The sequence below is a fragment of the Spodoptera frugiperda genome, chromosome 17, assembly GCF_023101765.2.
Source record: "Spodoptera frugiperda isolate SF20-4 chromosome 17, AGI-APGP_CSIRO_Sfru_2.0, whole genome shotgun sequence".
NCBI lineage: Eukaryota > Metazoa > Arthropoda > Insecta > Lepidoptera > Noctuidae > Spodoptera > Spodoptera frugiperda.
The window spans coordinates 2,053,834-2,076,315 of NC_064228.1; the positions used below are offsets into that span (position 1 = coordinate 2,053,834).

At 34.3% G+C, this 22,482-nt stretch overlaps 1 protein-coding gene and 1 long non-coding RNA gene across 3 annotated transcripts in view; one reads left to right on the top strand and one right to left on the bottom strand.

Moving 5' to 3' along the window:
* Window positions 1–22,482, bottom strand: part of LOC118276808 (ribosomal protein S6 kinase alpha-5-like) — a 95,501-nt gene that overhangs the window by 25,253 nt on the left and 47,766 nt on the right. For both annotated transcript variants that reach the window (XM_050699681.1, XM_050699682.1), the window contains exons 5-6: window positions 20,639–20,754; window positions 19,401–19,589 (exon numbers count right to left, since the gene is read on the bottom strand). In XM_050699681.1, coding sequence (XP_050555638.1) covers window positions 19,401–19,589; window positions 20,639–20,754 — 305 coding nt within the window. The remainder of the gene's footprint in view (window positions 1–19,400; window positions 19,590–20,638; window positions 20,755–22,482) is intronic.
* The window catches only part of LOC118268738 (uncharacterized), a 242,283-nt gene that overhangs the window by 20,651 nt on the left and 199,150 nt on the right, over window positions 1–22,482 (top strand). The window lies entirely within an intron of this gene.

Below are 22,482 nucleotides of genomic sequence, written 5' to 3' on the forward strand. Positions count from 1 at the left end.
CGTAAAAAATAATGTCCGCTGCATTACGTCATATACATATATGACATAACATAGCAAATCCCAGACCAAGTTCAGGGCTGACCGACCGGTTGAATCCGCGAAGCGCACTTACGGATGCCCCAGTGACCCGCTTAAGCGACCTCGCGCCGGGGGGTACCAGACAAACAATTACCTACTTTATGCATTACGATTTAAAGCCGCATTTACAATGTACAAACGACGAGGATAATACGATGTTACAATTTAGTAGCGTACTTGATTTTAATCAACCTTAATGATTTATTTTCTAACAAAATTTTGTGAGTTTATCATTTTGATCATTATTAAATAAATGTGTGAAGGATAGCACAATTTATCCATTATTTAGATATTTTGTGTACATATACATAAGCAGTAATAATTACTTTATAAAATAATTATGACATTACTCATTATGCAAAGCCTGTTAAATATTCAAGGTGTTCGAAGAAGTTGTAGTTAACGGAATATTCATTAGTTATATACCATATAAAACATTGTTCACATAACAGTGAAATACCTTGGTCTGTCGTGTTACTACGATATTTTAATTTGTTTGTTAGTCAGTCACCAGACGAAAATGTGTCAGCATCTTAAATAAAAACTAACTTCATCCAAATTATATTTAACAACTTTAGCTTTAGAATATAAATAGCTCTTTGATATTGTATAGAATTTCAGACATCAAATATTAACACATTTTGTACTTCAAACTCCACAGGACGACAATCTATTGTCCTTGACTGTACCAAAAAATATTCTATAATAAATAAAAGGACCTCCAGTACCTAATAATGACACCAATAAATTAGGACACAGGGTACACCAGTACCAATTTAGGCTATTCAATATAGACCTACGTGCTAGTATCAGAAGATATGCAAACAAGACTATAGGAACAAAAGGCTATCGTCTATCCTATACTATAGACAAGTGACGTCAAACTGACGGCATTGTGCTAGGGTTGTCACAAACACGGCTATCTAAAAATATAACCGACAACGCCCACTGAAGCGGCTGAGTGAAAATTAACGTTATTTATTTTTAAACATTTCCTTTGTGAAAATATTGAGTTTCATTTCTTTATTTATAATGTTCTTTTAAGCTATTATTAAGTAGAAAATGTGTAATCTTTATTGAGACACGAATACATAATAAGTTTTCGCCGAATACCGGTAGGGTTCCCAACTATACTGTTAAAAACAGTATTATACTGTTTTTCACTAAATTATACTTTTTACTGTTGAACAATAATAAAGTATACAAAATACTGTTTTCAAAATGCTTAACACTACACAGTGTTAAAAATGATTCTAAATTGATAAGTTGTGCGAGAAGCACTAAAAAATATGTCTTTAAAACATAAATAAACAAAATACTGTTTATTTTTGTAAAATTTCTTTCCTTTTCTGACATAAATATTCTTTAATTCTTGTAAAAAGTTGGCAACCCTAAATACTGGTGATCACGTGTCGAGTATGTAAATCTCAAGGGCTGTGTAATTAACTGTAATTTAGTGATTTCGAAATGAACATTTCAAAACATCAAACACACGAACAAAATCTACTAAAAATCTGACTACGGATCTAAACAACAATGTAGCATTAATAGTATTTTTTTAAGGGGGTAAATTATCCATTGACTTCTCCTGCCTTGGCCGAAGCGAGAGTGTCAAACTCATACTGACTAAAAACCACCCTGTTCCTACTCCTGCCTAGAGGCCTGTGAAGGGTAGGTGGCATTTACTAAAATACTGGCATATAGACCATATGGTTAAAAAACTCAATACTGACTCAAACTTACGAAGAAAACATCAAGCCATTAATGTAGAAATCATCAGGGAAAACCGTATAACAAATTGAAGTGGAAATATTAAATTGACTCGCAATCTCCTCTCAACATACTCGTACATAGGAAAGTACATAAGAACCTTAACTTCCGTATAACAGACAAACATTTCCTTGAAATTATATAAACGAAACCAAGGACGAAAGGAAATGTTTGTACACCCAGCAATTAACGGGTTAATTGGAATTTTTATTTAAAGACCAATTTTACGAACAGGAGGGAAATATTCCACTTTGATGTCTGTTAAAATTAGATTATTATTTGTCATGTTTGTGTTAAAATAATAAGTATATTGTTTACTTCCAGAATCTTCCAGAAATATAACAATTAAGGTTGTCTACCGGTTACATTCCCAACACAACAGAGTACAACTTTGGAGACCGCCAAAATGTCTGTGTTAATCCAAAATTAAATTTAAAAGACCCCGTTATTAATTAATTTCCTATATCTAGAAAGCATCAGAGAACACCTGGGTGTGAGGCAGTTCCATCCAGTGTTTGTAACAATCAAGATTAAGCTAACCTACCGCTGAGGCCCCTGTCGACGAGGTTGTGGCCAACTGACCTAGATACGCATGCGTGCTTCACTGTCGCCGCGCTCTCATTCGACTTATAGATGATTCATATTGTTATATCCTTTAATTTTCATTTAAATACAAGCTGTATTAGAGAAAGGAAAAGAAAAAGGGTGAGGAAATATTATTGGGAAAGTCTGGATTCGAGTGATTTGGGGCAAAGCTCAGGAAATAAACAAAAATAAAAAAGAAAGTATTTTCCAAACTTCTAAACTTCACCAAAATTCTAAGAAACTTAAGACATTATGAGAATTCCCAAAAGTAAAATTGTTATTTTATAGAAACCAAACTCTAGTTTATATTTAAACAATCATAAGAACAACAAACTAATGCATTAAATAAAGATTATGAAAGATAAATAAAAATAGAATAGCATGAAACGCATTTGTAGGAAGAACGCTAAAACCAATCATATTGAAGAGAAAGTAAATGGTAATGAACGAGCCATAGATAAAATGAATAGACAAAGACGTAATAGATAAAAAAAATAGCGATACTAATATCTTGCAGCAAACCTCTGTTATTACAAAACATTGTGCAATTTTATACAAACAAGTATAAATAGAAGATGTTTATAAATCCTTTGTTAACGATAAAAAAAATCAAGACAATTATGGAAACAAAAAAAATAACAGCTACATTTTCTGATAACTTAATTGCCAACGCCATCATGACAGTTCGGGGGCAAAGAATCAAATGGCCAGAGGTATAAAAATAAGAACCATTGATTAGATAAAGAAAAAGGATACTGCTAGAAAAATATTACTTTACTCCTGTAAGTAAACCAAGGTTGTAAAAGAATTCCTAATAATAAAAACGTTTACATCCCACGAGGACGATAAATACTTGGAAAACGGAGAGAGTATTAAGAAAACTAGGGTAAGCTTGAATAACATTAATAGAGACTGAAGCGAAGGCAGTGATCCTTTCAGGGATAATTCAGGGAATTGATGAACGACCTAATTTGATTTAGATCGAATTTGGAATCGAGGAAAAGCAGGGCTAGTTTTTGATATGATCTTAATTGTATCGTCTCGTGTTTTAGTAACATGAAGTAGTTGTTGTGAGTCAATGTAATGGGGATGATTGGGGCTTTTGGTTTTATTCAGAAGATTAAATAATGCTCTAATCATAGGTAGTTAGATGAGTAGAGATAAATGATGTACTCCCACATAACAACTTACAATTTAGGAACCGTAACTTAATAACCAAGATATGATCAAAGAAAAATTGATGGATAAGCCAATCTGAGATGACAGACAGAATCTTAATCAGAATAACGGAGCTGATAAAGTTATTAACATTAACCAAGTATAGAAAGAAAAATGAATGACAGGTTAGAAAGAAACTCACGCAGGTACATCCGTGCTACTTGCTCAGTTCACAATCGATAGGTGAAATTAGGTTAGTAGACAACGTCGTAACTTAGCTGTAATGATGAATTTATTACTTTTTGTTACATTATTGGATTAAGTACTGGTTGAGGCAGTGAAACATGGGAATTATCTAAGAGAAGAGAGTTGTTAATGAGGTGATGTATGGTTTCAACTGGGTTACTAGGATTACTGTTTTTAACCTTCTGCGTATTCCTGACATTCTGGTCGGATATCCTGAATCAGGTGACCAAAAACGGCATAAAAGTAAGCAATACAGCGACGTTAAGGTATTTAAAAAGAACAAAACGCTAACTATAAAAGAACCTAGACCAGCTAGAGAAAAATCTGACAGTCCAAAAAAAAGTTTGGCATAAAAAGTTGAAGAATCCAACCAGCTGTAACCTCTCACATTTCCTCGATCGCGATTCTTTACGCCAATCTCGAGCAAGTTGCGCCACTCCAAACCATTCGTTTCACTTTTGCCCAAGCACTTTCACTGCTAACGGTATGAGCGTACCTCGCATGAATTACAAGCGAATTGCGACTCTACTCTAGACACCCTCGCTAACAGTATCCATTGTCAACATTTCCGCATTTAATACTTTTCGATTTATGAATATGATAGTAAAGGAAAATGTATCGTCTCAAAAATAGAATAAAGATCAAAATAATAATGTGAATAAATAGTAAGGTTCCGATGTTGGCCGAAGACGGGCCGATCGTGTACCGAGCGCTGGAGCAATGGCTTTCGTGCGCGTGAGTTTGAAAGTCGAATGCGCCCCACCGCGCGGGCTCGGGTACCGTAACCGCTTGTGTCATCCGTTACAGAGCGGTGAAACTCTTGTTACGTTGGTGGACCGCTATGTTACGCCTTCGAGCGGATGACGGACTATCCAGATCATCGTTTATCCACGTTGCTCTGAATTCTGACAACGTTGTAAATAAATCAGAAATGGGTCATCAAAACACGCGAAATGCGAATGAAAATTTAGTATAATAATTCCAAGGTATGATGAATGTTGTAATAGAAGCGTAAGCTACAGGTCAAGATTATGACGAAGAACAATAAACAAATGGAGGACGCATTGAATTCAAATCAGTCGAAGACGGAAACGATGGCAATCTGTATGACACGAATAGTTTCGACCTTACTGTTCTGCGATTGTTACCAAGCAATAACACGGATGAATAAGTATTTTAACATCAAATGAACAGAAACTGTGATGAATTCCAACTTGCGATTAGCGATTGGCCTCGTTATCGTGAAATGGTTAATTAGAGGCTGAGAATTAATTTAACCAAATAATGCTAACAAGAATCCCATGGAGGCTTAGCGAGGTGAAGATATTATGTCGAAGAAATAACTAAATAAACCAATCTCAACGTTTCTATAGTAAAGTAAATAATATTTTAATGTCAATAAAGTAAACGATAAGACGATAATTAAATAATAAATTGTAATAATCTATTGGAGGTCAACACTGCAGTGAATATTTTAGATTATGCATTAATGAAATGATCAGTGGTTAGCTGAAATCGAATTAAGTATTATGGAAAGATTAAATAGATAAGTTTTCAGATAATCCCTAAAAGTAATAAAAAAACATCAATCATATTCAACGAATTCTCTGGGCGAACGCGATCCCGTGCTACGGCAGAATTATTAAAAAAGCATCAAAATGAATTAGGAGAAAAATATAACGGTAATGGCAGGTTGGAGAACCTATTACATGTAGTAGACATGAAAATATTCGTTTATCCTATGTTCCCAGGGTCAATAACATGCGTGCAATGTCACACTAAAACATACTTGATTAAAATTCCAATAAACTCATGCTATAAACTTAAACGACACATTATCTGTTCAAAGAAAGGGCGGTATCGTAAATTGGCAATGTCAAGACGGGGTTCCATAAACACCCTTTGAACAACTATCACAAGATTCTCAACTTTAAATCCAAAGAAATTAAGATCGAGTATCATAAAGCAATCAATTCGCATGTCGCCGAAGGAAAGTGGCCTCGTGATACGGGGAAACCCGAGCCGTGGCACGCGAATCCACCGAGACAGGTTCGTTTATATTTCCGTCTCGTTCTTTGCGTTGAGATTTTTGTGGGAGTGCGAGAGGGATGGAGGTCGCACGAGTAACGGAACTTATCAGTCTCTATTTATAATTGGACCGATGCGATACCGGAGTAATAACAGGACCGCGAATGTGTCATTTGGGTTACTGCTGGTGACCAGATAAGCGGGTTCTTGTAATGTGGGAGATGCAGGACGATACTTAGAACATACATGGGGTAGAAAATTGATTAGCTATGCAAAACACATGCACATAAATGTCTTAGTTAATGCTAAGACTTCCTAAACGCATCTTAATATTTTACGAGTCATAAGCGACGGTTTGTAGACTAGTAGTTAAAGTAGAGTGTTATGCAACTTAACTCGCTGGAGATTGATACCAACAGTCCAATAATGCAGATAAGCGAAACAAGAATAAATCAAGTTTAAAAAAGAACTCGTTTAGATAGCAACGTTCGGAACAAGCAAAGTCGAAATTGAAGTCTAGCCGGAACTAGAACCGGAAGTTTTAGACCTTACTCTGAACGTTCCTAACAGCTCAGAAAAAAGCAAAAAATGGCAGTGAAAGTTCTAGGTATTAAAACCTCGTACTGACAATCAAAATTTAAAATTGGAACGCGGCGACCTCATTCCGCACGCGTCTTTGGGAGAGAGCAGTTGACCGGGTGGTAGTGCAAAAATAAATCATTATAAAATTAGCTTTATGCAATAATAATATTCATTGACTACATCTTAGAGAGGGGAGGCTGCGAGTGTCAATGAAGTACATGACGAAAAACGTTCCGGTCTGATAAGCGTATTATTTGGACGGCTTTCACTTCTCTTGGAAAGGAATTCGCGAACCGTTGAGTTGAGACCCAATAGACTTGTTTGGTAACAGTATATAAAATATACATCATCAGTACGTGCGTTGGCCAACGTTGAATACAATAATGATGCGGTAAATAATATAATCGAAGTACCGACTGACTTGTTTACGTGCGTCCATTTTATTTATATGTAATGCGACCTGGGATTGGAGAAAATTGAATTGGGACATTCTTGGTCCATGATTGGTTTCCATTGTTTGCCAAATATACGAGTGGCGAACTATAAAACATGCTGTTAAACATGCCTATTAACAGAATTGTGCTGGTGAAATGGAGTTGTGAATTTTCCTCCGCAATTTCGCATGCATGGCTTACGGAACTGAAAAAAGTGAATTGGAACTCAGTCTCGTTAATGTAATGGTATATTCCGAGAAAGTTTGTATTTACAATGGTAATTAATGTGAATAAAATATCAGCTCAAGGCTTGTTGGTGAGATAGAATGTGTGGGTAAAAGCGAAATAAACTTATTTGGACAAGATAAGGCTGGGGGTGAAACATTTGATAGGGAACTTATAGTACTCATAATATTAAATGAACGAGTCAAGTTATAAGATGAACATGAAACAGTGGAACTTAAGCAACTACTGCAAGCATGCAACTTTCCCTCTCGAATACATTGAAGCTGTTAAAATTCAAGCCAACATTAAGCTTAGACTTTATGATGATTAAATAAGTTTGCGAGACTGTTTTCAAGACACATAAAACATTCATTGATTTGGTTTATATAACGTCTTGTTTTCCTCAAACCATGTCAGATTTTGTAATTACTTCAAAGTTTCAAACCATCTTGAAACATACGATCTTTAAAATCTAATACTGATTGTGGCAATCTTCGAAGTAATGGTGGGCACAGCAAAATTTGAAGTAGCAAATCTTGCAAGTCACGCTGACTGAACGTTCAAATGGTCGAGAAGCACAGTAAAGGACTAAAGTCCATGCAATCCTGACCTTCAATGACAATGAACTTTAAAGAAACTTATTACAATATCGCATGACATGGACGTGGATTTTTGTAGCCATTAGTAGCTTCTCTGGTTTTGTCAACAAATTGAAGTTAGATTTGGTCAAGCGCTGCCAATTGATTTCATTTTAATGGATCATTACCAATTAGAAAGTTCTACAAAGGTACTTTACTACTAATACCCTTTAAGTCTTCATCACTATCATTGATTTACCGGCATATTATTGCCATAGTTTTAGTTCATAGTTTAGTGGGTAGTAAACTGTAGTATGATAGTTTCGAATATTCTTGGCACTAGTAATCTAGGCGTTAGAAGTAGATCACACCCAAAGGAACAGGTGGAACAGCTGACAGACGAAACGGATGGAAATTCGAAGTTCAAGACTAAATAATTTTGAAGGTTAGTATATTAGAGCAAATAATACCAGAACTGGAATATAATAATCCTGTTTGAGCACTAAATATGTTCATGTTTTAAGTTAAATAAGGTCGTCATTTCCTAATCTGAGAAGAAACAGAGGTCTGCGAAGAGTCATTAATTTGCTCATAGCTAGAATCTCATTTCAAATTTTATAACCTCATTCAAATTCGTCTGTCGCACCGTTTGGTCTCGACGTTTCTCCGGTTTTACAAAGTTATTGTCCTTCGGCTCATAAACAACTGTTTCTTAAAACTATTTGTCTAGATTCATGTCAAATGTTCCGTTATGTTTTTGTATATTTATAAAGTCAAGGCCGAGTTTTTATACAAGGATATGATACGACATTGAAACCATAATTACGATAAACGGTGACTGGCTAACTTGTAAAGTTTTTTTTTAACTAAACATGTCTGAGGCCTCATTTATTTGTTTGTTAATTTTAAGGAATATTCAATTCGGAAACACCGTTATTCGCGTTCAAGGGCGCGAAGATTTTCATCACAGTTAAACTAAATATCATTCAAACATAAAACACTCAACATAGAACTAAGTAAAACATTGCATAGTAAAGTCAAATTGGTTTCGGGTTTAAAAAATTCGTAAGAGCAGCCACCGAGGCACCGATTGCCGTGACCCACATACAGCGGCAGCCATTTTGAATATTGCGCTCGCGCCGGTTTTGGTGGCACATTTCACATGATACCCGGCTTATCTGCGTCATGTTTTCTTTTTCTGTTTATTTAATGAGTTTCATTATTCCTTTCGAATGTACTTTAAAACGGTGTGAGTTTTTAAGGTAATTCGCCGCAATGCCTTTTGGCACTGAAATATGATCTGATTCATACTGATCGTGATTCTGAATGCATTAAAGTAAATTAAGTCTACTTTGCGATTGTTAAATTCGGATTACTACATAATTTGGGTCGAGTAACGAATAACTGTAGATTGAATAGAGCGATAGTATGAATTATAACCATTAGTAATGTGCCATAACAAATATTATAATTTGGTATGACTAACAGCTTGCCCTGCATCAAATATTTAGGTTGCGTTCCGAAAACCAGCACGGTAAACAGTACTGATTCGATTTCATAAAAATGTGCCGTGATATATTGGCCTATATGAGAAGCTATAATTTATTTGCCCTATACTTTGATTCGGGAGATGTCACCCTTACATTATTAGAGGGCAATTTTACGTAATCAACTTCACCTACATTGAAGTCACTTTCTGGGAAATCTTGGAATATCCATCCACTTAGTTCGTTGCTTTAGGGAATGATTCCACAAAATGGTGAAGATTCACCATTTTATTACTAAACAAGATCTATCAATTCTACATCAACATATACTTCATAAACACGTACTGCATTAAAATTGTGTACTGCCATTGTCTCGTTAAGTTTACATACAAATTACGTGATGATTACGTTAATTGGAAATTGTGAATCATTTTGTGCGAAATGTTGTGCAAATGCACCACAATGTGGGCCAGACTACAGTACGGTAATAAATGGGCTGTGTATTGAAATAATTGGCGCTTTATTTTGTTAACAATACAGGCATATTAATAAAGTTAAACGAATGGGATTAAGCTAACTATTTGTTCTGTTTTGGTCCCTTTAAACGAGCCAAACTGTTGTTGGTATTGGACAAATACTTAAAGTTGTATATTGTTATGCAATATCATTGAAATTAACAAATTGTGTATCTATGAAATCTCTAGCCCTGAAGATAATATTAACTATATTCTAGAGACCATACATTTAAGCTAAGAGAAACCTCAATTGAGTATGATGATATGCGAAAAAATACTGTTACGAACAACTTGCCTATACATAAAACGAATAATGATGCTAACAAGAAGCCTTATCAATCTAGCTAAGCTTGCCATCCAGTCTTAACGGGACCAATGATTACCATGTAATCAAGGCCTTTTCAAATCGTATGGGCATAACTTAAGTGAATTTAGTCCACGCAAATAAGATGTGAGCTGTGTAAAAATAACCTTATGGACGAAACAAGGACGAATGAATATGATTGATTTATTGGGGCTCGTGAATTTTCCTTTTTTTTTATAACTTGGAATAAGATTTGAATAAGTATACAGTGGGTATGTAGGTCAGTGATAATATGAGTAGCTGGTTTAGTTGTAACAGTAGTAGTATTTTGCAAATCATCGTCATCATCTTGGATATTATCATTAATATTTTTGACTAGTTTACTTGGGAGACTATCGACTACAAGATCTTAGTTCTATTTCCACGCTTGACCAAAATATTTCAGAGTCCCAAATTCCTATATTGGAGTCACAGTAGCAATAGGCTCTTCCTCAGTAACAATTAAACTAACAACGTGGTACGAGATGAATGCTATGTTTTCGATAATATGTGTATGTATTTAACCATACCATGTTTACATTCTAAGCACTATTATTCTGCGATCATCTGCCAAACGATTTTAAAACCATAATTACCATACTTTCTCTTCAATTTTGCTACATATTTCGTGTACTTTCTGAAAGTGTATTAACCAGAGGCTAGGTAGTAAAACAATTAATTTGCTGTAAGGAAACTATTATGCTGGGTAACATTATGCAACGGTTTTGAGAAAGCCTTCGGCTAAATCCGGAATTGGCGGAGATAGCCGAACTAGTATGGCTACTTTACTTGTTTCTCTTGTAGTCAGTATTGTTGCTTTTATTTTTGATTACAGGAACTATCTATTATCTTCAACATTTATGTTTGTAGGTCAACAAACACCATATTTTTCATTGACATCATCAATTTTATGCTTCTCATGGAGCTAAAATCATGATTCTTCAATGTCTTACAAAAATACAAGAAGAAATCCAATAGAAATAGGCCATGCGTATGCGCCGACCGTAATCCAGTACATCGAGACATCAATAACAAAGATAAATAGAAAACAATCAGCTACATGCCATTCCGCCAGACACCGATAACACATACTCCTGTCTCACTCACACAGTTATGCGCTAATAATAGCGTCCCGCTCTATTTTAACGTGCGCAAGAGTCCCGAAGGTGACACATTAATAAACTTGAAAATTTACGTGGGTACAGGCGTAAGGTGTAGCGGCTGGAAGCTCATTCACTAGGGTTTTATAGTTATCTGTGTTCGTTATTATATATTTGTGCTCAATTGTGGTTTCGTGCTTATAGATTTTGTTGCTGTTGCCATGGAAATTCTCTATTGGTATATAAACCTGTTGGAATGCATCTGTATTAAGATAATATGATTCTATGCAGACCCTTGTGTTTATATTCACGTGTTATTTTGAATAGCATTTGATACCAGTAAGGTTTACTTATTTGACAATGTAAATACAATTAAACAAGATTTAATGTATTAAGTGGCCAATCCCCTACAACAAAATACTAATCCGTTGAAGTAGAAAAACAATCTGTTCAACGACATCTATTAATTTACCTTACAAAGGTAGTGGTCGATTTCCAGTTACGGATAAGCTTTCTTTTGCTTCAACCGTATAATTAGAAGTCACATTTAAAGGCGTGGCCATTGCCAAATTCCTATTGGTTTTACAGTTAGCTTGGTGTATACAACTTATAATTTAGCTCTTTTCTCTTTAACATGAGTTTTTAATGCATTGGATGGGTCTCTATAGATTTCTTTCGGTAGTATTGTAATTACAATATACATTTTTTTCTTTATCTGTCTCCTTATGTTTAAATTTAAAATAGTCGCTGTACTCGACTGTATGTCGAAAGCATTAAATTACTTGCAGAATTTGGTTCCATTAAACAACCCAATTGTTATGTTTATAAATACACTAATTTACACGAACAAAGGACTCATTAGTATCGATAATTCCATTTTTTATTAACTACCAATTAAGCTAGTGGTAAAATAAAACTTCACTTAAAACAATTAAGGTTCAATTTCATTTGTCAGTTTCATTTCGGCATTGTTACCATATATGATCGTCGGAGTTTTTAAGTGTTCCTTAATGAAAGATCGATGGATATTGAACTCTATGTGTTCGACAGTAGGTCGTGTTGTGTTTTTTCTAGTTATTTTAGCACGGATACCGTAGGATCGGTCAATGACGTTTCCTTACGGTTGAATCGCATGCCTTCTGTATTTGTCATCCATTGCCTACTTAGGAGTGTGGCAGAAAAAAATACTTCAAGTGTAATAACAAAGCATTGTGCTTGACCATTTTAGTTCATGTTTCGAGATATTGTCTACGAGATTATCTTGTACGTTTTGAAGTGAGATAGATATGAGATTGCATAGCAACGGATTGTAGTTTTGTTATCAAGCCAATGAGATTTGTCTTTATCTGGTTATCTAAATTAAACATCATTGGTGGTAGTTTGATTTGCTTGTAGTGAGAGATGATTACGTCATGAGTGATATTTTGATCACTTATCAACTTCCTATTTTCGGATCTCTGTTCATACTAATACGTGATTGGTTTTATGTAACCAAAACACTTCTAGGAACACACGTTTGTGTCCATATATGTTTATTATGATATTACTTTTAATTAAGTTGACGAGGTTAAATTAGTTTCAGTACACAGATCTAAAAATAACACCAACACGAATATGTTACCTGTTATGAATTATTTATCAAAAAGTGTCATTGTCCTGTCTGTGAATCAGGCGAGGCTACATTTTGTTGCCATAAATCTTATTTTTTTTACTTGTTGGATAACAGGGATTTAAACTAGCTAGCCTACCTTCTATCAATGGCCTGTAATTTCCACTGGTGGAATATGTGCCTCCTCCGCATAGCATTTTGCCATATTATCAGCGCTTGACAGATTGGTGATCGCGGTCCCAATAGGTTCAGTGGGCATTCAATTCCGATCGATCGACATTGATATTATAAAATGTCGTACTCTTGAGTTACAACACTAGCGCCGGTTGCATCCGTATTGCGTGGATATTGGATGAACTAAGAGTTTGGCTTTATATTCCGTACTTTGAATGCTATTTTAACAGTTATGGTTGGGTATAATTCTTGAAATTGCATTGAGATTGGTTTGAAGAGTAAGAGCCTAGATCCAACGTTGGTGCCAGGTTAAATAAGTAACCCCTTAATCAGTTCTTACGACCGACACCCACAAAAAGAATAAGGCTTTAAAGTAATATATTCTGTCCTGCCATCTTATACCTGTAGGAAAATACAGAGAAATAAACATACGTTTGAAAGAATTTTATAAAGCCTTACCGATCCCTGAAGTACTTAGAAATTCCACGAAGAGCTTCAATATTATACCTTATACGTACGTAACTCAAGAGTTATATTAAGATTGAAAATATTATATTGGAATATGTCTGAAAATAGATCTAGACTCCCTATTCTATAGAACTTACTTTTATAACTTGAATCTACTTTCTGTTTGGCTTTTAATATATGTATGTGTTTCTATTTATAAGTGAAAAGAAAGCTTTGTGTTTATTTTTAAAGACCTGCGTCTTCGTGTAGGTATACTATGTGCGTCATTTGGCGTAATAGAAAATTGGTAAAGACCGACAAAAAAGCAAGAAAATTGATTTTTCGATAATACCGACATTTCAGATATTAGTCTTAACCTTGATACCACCACCAGAAAATAAAAAATTATAATAAAATATAAACATAAATAAAACAGCAACACGTAAAGAACCCACATTGTGAACAGTGCAGTTTCCCATAGCCTGCGCGTACGCAGCCTTGGTGACTAACAATGTTATTGTGTAACGATATACTTAGAGATTGTAATTAGTTCATATATCGCTTTACGATTGAATGTTTATAGTCATTACTATGTTTCTAGGAAGTAACATAGCATCGCATGTTATATATCCCGAAACGGCATAGGCACTAGGCAGAGAGAAGCGCATTTTCATTATAAAACTGTCTTTTAACTAGTTAAGTTATGAGTCCCATTTATGTGAGACCAATTGCACAATAAACATGGCACAATATCAGACAAAAAATCCTAATAATATTTTGCTGAATCTGGGAATCAAACCCAAGACCAGTTCTACCGTCGCAGCTTGTGACCACTTAGTTCCAAGCCAGGCAGTTCAACACAGATCTAGCACAACATAACATTTAATCTCTTTTTTTTAATCGGGGTGAATGCTCCCTGGCTTATGACAAAATGTTTATTATAAAAACATTGAACATAAAAAAATTGAACATGAGCTTATCAGACGCGATAGCTAAACAGGTCGGCAACGATTACTTCGCAAATAGGTCAGTTACATCTATACTAATATTATAAAGCTAAAGAGTCTGTTTGATTGTTTGTTTGTTTGTCTGAACGCACTAACCTCCGGAACTACTAGTCCGATTTGAATAATTCTTTTTGTGTTGAATAGTGCATTTATTGAGGAAGGCTATAGGCTATAAAACATCACGCTATGATCAATAGGAACCAAGCAGAACGGGTGAAACCGCGAGGAAGTAGCTATCTTTCATACGATTTTTGTTCAACTCGTTAAGTAGTGGTTAAGATAATTTTTGATAACGGATAACGCGTGTTTAATAGGTGATAATTATGGATTACATTATAATGGTGTTTGGTTTGGATAGTCGTGTATTGGAAGGTGATGAAAGACTGGATTGATATTGTGAGTACTAAAGATAGATAATAACATTTCATCTGGGAAGGTAGAATAGAATACATTCATTTGTAATCACTTCCAATCTTTGTATGAGACTTTACATTTGATTAGTTCATAGACCAGCCGCGAAAGGACTGGGGATGTGGATAAGGTCACCTCATACCGCAACCATAACCCGGAGGAGTTAGAAGAAGTTTCAGTAAGAGTCTGACACTCAAATATCACCGGGATGAGTGAAATCATTTGATCATTTTCCAGTCTTACAAAAAACACTAAATTTATTAAAACTTTCGTGAGACATACTAAATAAATTATTATGTTATCGGCTTACACACGTAACTGTTTGACGAGGAACTCGAGGAATTTCAAGCCATGCTAGAGGCTCATATTCACACGACGCGATCACATCAATCTCCACATAAACAATACTAGTCAATACCATTATAAGCCACCCTCTATATACCTACGGTTGTATTTACTATGTACCATTAACCTAACGCCACTGGCATTGGAAGCAAGGACATGTAACCTAGGCATACTCTTCCTCATTTACAATTCATTTAGTTTTTACTACAAATTGTAATTAGTTTTCTGTTACTTTGTACCTAATTGTTCTTTCTTTTCTTTTCGTATTTAGAAATAGTTTTTTGAATACTAAATGCGGTTTTCACCGATCCCCACAACATCATTTACGTGATCTTAAATACTGATGCCTAAGAAATAAAGAAGTTACTTCTTATGGAACATTTAATCAAATCTCACACTAAAACGAAATAAAAGAACCGAAACAGCAGCCTTTCCTCTTCTTTCGAGACTACTTCCAAAAAATAACAAATATACCTCCATTTCAAAACCAGGGCATCTACCAAAATCCGGTCACATGTGTCACCAAACCACAACATGTATCCTTCAAATAGGTAGTGTATACTGTAGGAAGGAAGCCTATCATCAGCCATCAGTTGGGCACTCTTCCAAATACCAGATCTAAGCAATTTGGGATACGAATTCAATTTTACTTTTGGCTTGTGTTGAATACTTTAAGTTTAAAAGAAGTTAGTGTGTTTTAAGTAATATTTAAAGATTTGTTTCATGATTTAAAGAAACAATCAAGTAAGTTCGTGAAAAAGTAATAATTCGGTGAATATATATGTATTTTTGTATCAATTTTATTCGCAATATTATAAAATTACTACTATAATTATTTAAACACACAAAACTGCATACAAACAGAAACAGAATTTATTTAAATAAATAATTCAGTCATAGAAATTTTCGTTTGCCAAAATAATTTACTGTTGTAAACAAAATGGTTGCTTTCTAAAAATATTAAACTCGTGACTAGACCAACATAATATGTACTAGATGTATTATTAGATATTTTAAAATATATTGTAGAGTAACGAGACTGCCTGGTTGGCGTAATGATCATAAGAGCTACTGCCGAACACATCACAGAAGATTCTTAAAATAACAAACTAAGTATTAATTTGGTTATTAGATTCAAGGAATCTGGTATTTTTTAACATGTCAAAGTCAAACCATTTATTCCAATTAAACCATAAATAGGTACTTTTGAAATGTCAACAAATAATGAAAAATATAATAGTCTGTCAGTTTGTCTGTCAGTCAAGCTAGGCGCTCTTTCCAAAGATTCTAATCTCCATTCGCAGAATGAACAAGAAACTCCACTCGTTACTCTTTTAAAAAAAAAAATATGTTTACAATTTCTCTGATACATTTTTCCAATCATGGAACACAGTTAAAATTACCAGTTTCCTACACTAAGCAATTACTTTTAAGAATGAATGGCAATATATTTCAATATAATATACAACCGATGGTGACGCAAAGTCTGTCTTGTCACGGCAAACCAATACAGAGAAGCCATAACACCATAAAAAACCGAAGGTACTCAACTTAACAAAAAGACATGGAAGCATTACATTTAAAAAACAGTGAAAGTTACTCATAGAAATCTTTTGACAATAAGCTACATAGCTTTTGTGTTATTATGGTGAGAACTACCTGAATGGGTATACCGAATAACGATGGAAGTTTTGCAATAGAAAAGTTTATGGAAAGAAAATTTTGACTTAGAGTAACGAGTACTTACAAGTTAATAATATTTTTGTAAAACAAAGTACTTATATTAGTCACTTTTACTCAATACTAACTAACATAGGCTTAGTTTATATACTAAAATCAACTGTATATATTAATATTTATGCTAGTCTCTGTGGACGGCATTTGCTTGATAATAAAGGTATAAAATACATAAACAAAATAAATGAACTGTAATGTATTTAGTTTTCCTGTTAAGTCAAAGCTTTAATGACCATTTAATAGCACTTTTTAGAATTTCACAATCTTACATCTATTCCAAAATCCTTATGACATGACTCTTGAATAAATAATGTTTCTACTTTCTTAACTGCATTATTTTCCTTCTTTGATTATTTCTTATGGGATTGGGAGCCTGATTATAAGCGCAGACGCAACACCAGATCAAATGGAGTTACAAATGCGTTACCCACCTTTTTAAAAGGGAGTATGTAATGTAATGTTATATTATGTTATGTTACATTAGCACTATGTTCTTAGACACAGTACCCGAATTAGCACAACATCGCAATCACCATGTAGGTCACGGTCTTAGGAAAGAGATAGACATAGCGAATGTGTTACAATTTAGACAAAGACAGGTATATTCGTGTTTTGTTTGTAACTTTGTAGTCGTAGTTGTATTTAAATTAATTAAAATTAAAACTAATTGTTTTTAGAGATACGTCATAATTATGGAGAACCTTCCTTTTTGTGTAGACGATTTAAAATGAAAATTTAGAATGTTTAATTTGTCGGAATATTAAATTACAAATTTATTTTTTAATTTGTTTATCTCTGTTGCTAAGTGCTAGATAAAAAATTTCATTAAAATTATAAAAATATCTTGACAATACATAATATAAAACCATGTATATAACGACAAACACAGAACAACCGACCGTAAAACAAAAGTAGCATATAATTGCGAGCAATCAACCAATTCACACGTACTATCATTTGATTCAACACCACATAAGGCAAAACCATCTCTATTAACTTTGAAATAAAGTCCACAATACCATGTGCACACACACAGGTGGTATAAAGAATGCGTTGTATACTTTCTACAGAGTCTATTCGTTTTCGTTGAAGAACAGCTGACTCGAATTTATTGTTGACATCGCTTGTTACAATGCGAAAATTGTTATTTAATCATTGCTTTAAGTATTTAATTATTGTCTCTTATTTTCACTTATATTTGTTAGTACCGCTAATCTTCCTGTGGGTATGTATTATAAAAGCCAATTAAGAGACTACAGTCTACACATTTGATAAAAGACCAGGCAATACCGTGAATAAGATTATCTTAAAAGCTAAACAAAAGAGAGTACAATCTACATAAATATGTATAAGTAAGTACTACTATACTGATCCCTTAAGGGAATATCAGTCTAATCAAGCATTATAAAGCCTTAAGCAGATAAATGGATGAATCACGAATCGTATCTGCGACCGTTTGTCAATATATTGCGATATGGTTGGGTAATACTATGCCTTTATGTTGACTTAGTCTTTGTTATAGAGTTTAAAGTCAATAATAAGTTATTAAAGTGGGTTAGGTTAATGGGGATTTTGGGTTAATACGTATATAATATATAACATAATATTCGAATGGTTTATTCCTCGAAGGATTAGATTTGGAAAGAGACAAAGATAGATACGCTTATTTTTATGAATTTTATTTTTCTTTAGTAGTGTATCATGTCGCTATAACTCCATTACAATGTAACATTGGGCAAAATCCATAAAGGCTTAAAAATCAATGGTTATTCTTAATGACTGATGAAATAGTTTATTGTATGTGAATAAACACGACATAGGAGAAAATCCTAGTATGCGGCAACGATTGGTTTTAAATAAGTTATAGAAAATATAATAATAAAAATTGAAAAAAAGCTCCGTAAAATAAGGTCAACGTTTTCACATTCGTGACTGCGACAAGGTTTCCCACTCAACACCATGATATGATAGAAATCACACCATGCTTCTTTGCCGCACGCAAAACTATACAAAAACACTTATATAAAGCACTTGTTAATATTACTATGTGAAGAGAAATTATATTATTAAATGTTCATTACAAGGTGTTTATAAATCTGATTAATTACTTATTAATGAAGGAGTAATGTCTGATTGTATTGCAGACAAAACTGCTGTGAGAACGACGCACTTTACCGCAAAACATTTCGCTTTTAAAAGAGTGTATGCTATTACATATTACAACTATTTATGGTTGGGACAAGCCAGCCACAACCCATAATACCGCTGCAACTCCTGTAAGCCAGGATCTACAGTAAATACAACCATGAAAACACCGGAACATTGAAGTCCAGCGCGTCCCAGGGACATGAATAACTGTCTTGGATCCCGCAACGAAATAAATCAGAAGATATTATTAGAAGAGAAGACAAATTGTAACTGTCTTATTAAAATCTATCTGCAACAATATGCCGTATTCACTCATAATCCGAATATTTAAACTTCGACCACTAAATTCTTCAAGCAAAAACAGAGAATAGTTATAAGAAACGTGGTACTTACAATATCGTGACCCTGACTGCCGCTCCTGACCACCTCGGGCGCCATATACTCGATGGTGCCGCAGAAGGAGTACGCTCTGCTTTCACCACCACAGAACTCCTTGGACAGGCCAAAGTCCGTCAGCACTATGTGACCTTCCGCGTCCAGGAGTATGTTCTCCAACTTGATGTCGCGGTAAATAATACCGAGCTGGGAGAAAAAAAAAAAAATTTAGCATACAGTTAACAAAAGTCATAGTGAGGTATTGGTCTTTTTATTGAGGGGGGAAAGTCATCCAATGACTTCTCCCGCCTTGGGCGAGGCGAGAGGGAGTGTCAGACTCTTACTGATTAAAAACCACCCCGTTCCTTCTCCTGCTTCTGAGGTATCGGCCTTGGAAAAGAAGTATAGTACGATGGATTCCGAGTCCATAAGTAAAATAAAACCTAAGCTGATGAGCAAAATCGTATCAGAACCTGTTTAGTAGTTTAGTTTTAGCATGATCGAGTAGTAATCACCAAAACAAACATCCACACAAATAAAACTAAAGACTTGATCCCAACGACATGGAATTTCACAAAGATCTAAGCCAACATAGGCTTTTCTTTGTCACATAAAATTGTATAATCAGAAAACTAGATCTGTTATTACAACTGCATTCCAAACAGATAAACTTTTATGTAAATTATGAAGCAAGGCATTTGACCTATACAACCTGAACTGTTATGATTCAATACGATCCTTTTTAGACCTTTATCCAGGTGTTTCGAGTGCATATTTCTTTGTGAAGTCAACAAAAAGTTGCCACCAATGATTAATGTTATACGAATGTGAAGTTGCATTGATAAAAAAACGTGACGATTGTGGGAAACTGTATGGTGTGCTAATTAAGCTGCAGTTTTATACGTGATGTTAGATTTTTAGACGGTATTATCCTGTTTGTTAAAGGAAACCAGATAAATAAGCAAAAATAGAAGTCACTCATATCATCAACACAGTCCGGGAATGTCCATTAGGTATTAGCTTGTAAACCAGCTGACAGATCATCTAATCGTAAGCAATCACGGCCGCCCACAGATACCCGAAACACCAGAGCCTTTACAAGTGCGATGTCAGCCTTTTGTGGGTTAAGAATTTAAGGGTTGTTGGGGAATCGGGGATTGGGAAAATGGGGTAATTTAAGTCCAGTTGACACTATTCAAAACTTAGATTTTCAAAGATGAGAACATGGAATAAAGTAAGAAATATTAGTACTATACCTTGTGTAGCTGCTCGAGAGCCAATATAATTTCGGCTATGTATATCCGTACTTCATTTTCACTGAAGTGTTCCCTTTGATATAGATGAGTGAAGAGTTCACCTCCCGCTACATAATCTGGAAAAGAAGATAAAAATTAGTACTTGTAATCTTATTGATAGATATGGAACTTAATTATAACGCAATAAAGTTGAACATTTGAGGTAGCCCTCCAGATTCTAACATTTTTTTATCAAGGTGGGTAGACTTGAGACTTCATATTGAGCCTCATCAAGCTTAGTACTTTACTGATAGTGGGTTCACATAAAAAACTGATCATTCGACTGATTTGTCTATAGTTTAAGACCGAATTTATAGAATCAAAAACATAATAATATTAAACAAAGATTACTAGCAATCTGTTTATATTCAGATCAAGAAAACAAAGAGTTACAGATCAAAAACATCCAAAATTAATACCGACACTACAATACAAAAGTAATTGTTGATAATTTTATACAATAAACGAAAACCAAACACGTGTAATTCCCCATCTAGTAAGTATGCCAACAATATTTCTTCAGGGCGTGGGCGATATTTGCAAACGTCTACCGTCTAGTCTAAGAAGCTGAGCTTCAAAGAATTGGTAGATCATGACTAATACGAGTTAATTGGGAGACAGAAATATGTTTTTGTATTAAAATTGATAATGATAGTGGAAATTTTAATGCGAGATTATCAAGAATTTTTACTCAGTTTACTTTACAATAAGTATGAGGTCATTATATGGTCCGAAACTATATTTTATGACTGTAATGTCATCTGGTATCATACTAATTTGGTACCAAACGAAAAAGCACACGACAAAATATAAGAAACATTTCTTCATAGAAAACCTTCCGCAAAAACGATCTCTTTGGCTTCCCTTCAACAAACACACTCCAAAATTCTTCAAAGCTAGGGACATTAATTTAAAATACTGTCTAGTATTCATCTCGAGTACTCTTATTATCGTAGGCAGAAGATGTAGGTCACAGGCTTGGTATTTAGACTCAGATAAACTGGATCATGAGGCACGCCCCTTTGCGTTATTCATGGCTCAAGTTCAATATTATTTTAACTATTTATATTAGACGTTGCATTAGTATTAGTAGATAATAATAACGTAACAGTATTATACTTCTTCCATAAAAGAGACCCATTTTTCGTCACTTTTCGTAAAGTAAAGATCTAGCGGGTCTTTCAATCAACTCAATATCATGTCAAAGACAGAAACTTAGGGAAGGCTATGCTAAATACCTTGGATAAAGAACTTTCCTAAATAGACACTACTTTGAGCAAGGAAGAAACGGTGAAGAAGAAAGTAATGAATTTAAATGCGGAAAAGAAGAAGACAAGAGATGGATTGTGTGAATAGTTATTTGAAGAAGAGTGTGTAAGTGTAGTTAATTAAATGATAACCACAGTGCCAAGTAAATCTTCTACTCTATAGATCTGCATGAACATTTTCACACAGTAAAACTACTTTATCATGGAGTAATCACATTAACATACTACAAATAACTATGCTGACCACGGCCACGTGACCAACTACAGCATTTGGAGCAAATAGCTTCTATTGACCATTTACGGAACATAATTTTACTATAAGAACATTTTGTGAATGTTTTATTACGAAAAGAGAAAGTGTTGCAATGGTTGGTGAATTCAGAGTACATTTTATTGTGGAACAATTTATTTTACATTTTGTTTGCTTGATATTGCTATCAAGAGATGATTTTGAGATTTATATGAAATCACGTTTTTGAAACGTTTTTCAATTTAACTCTTAATAGCCATAAGAAATGAGCTTAATATCCAAATACT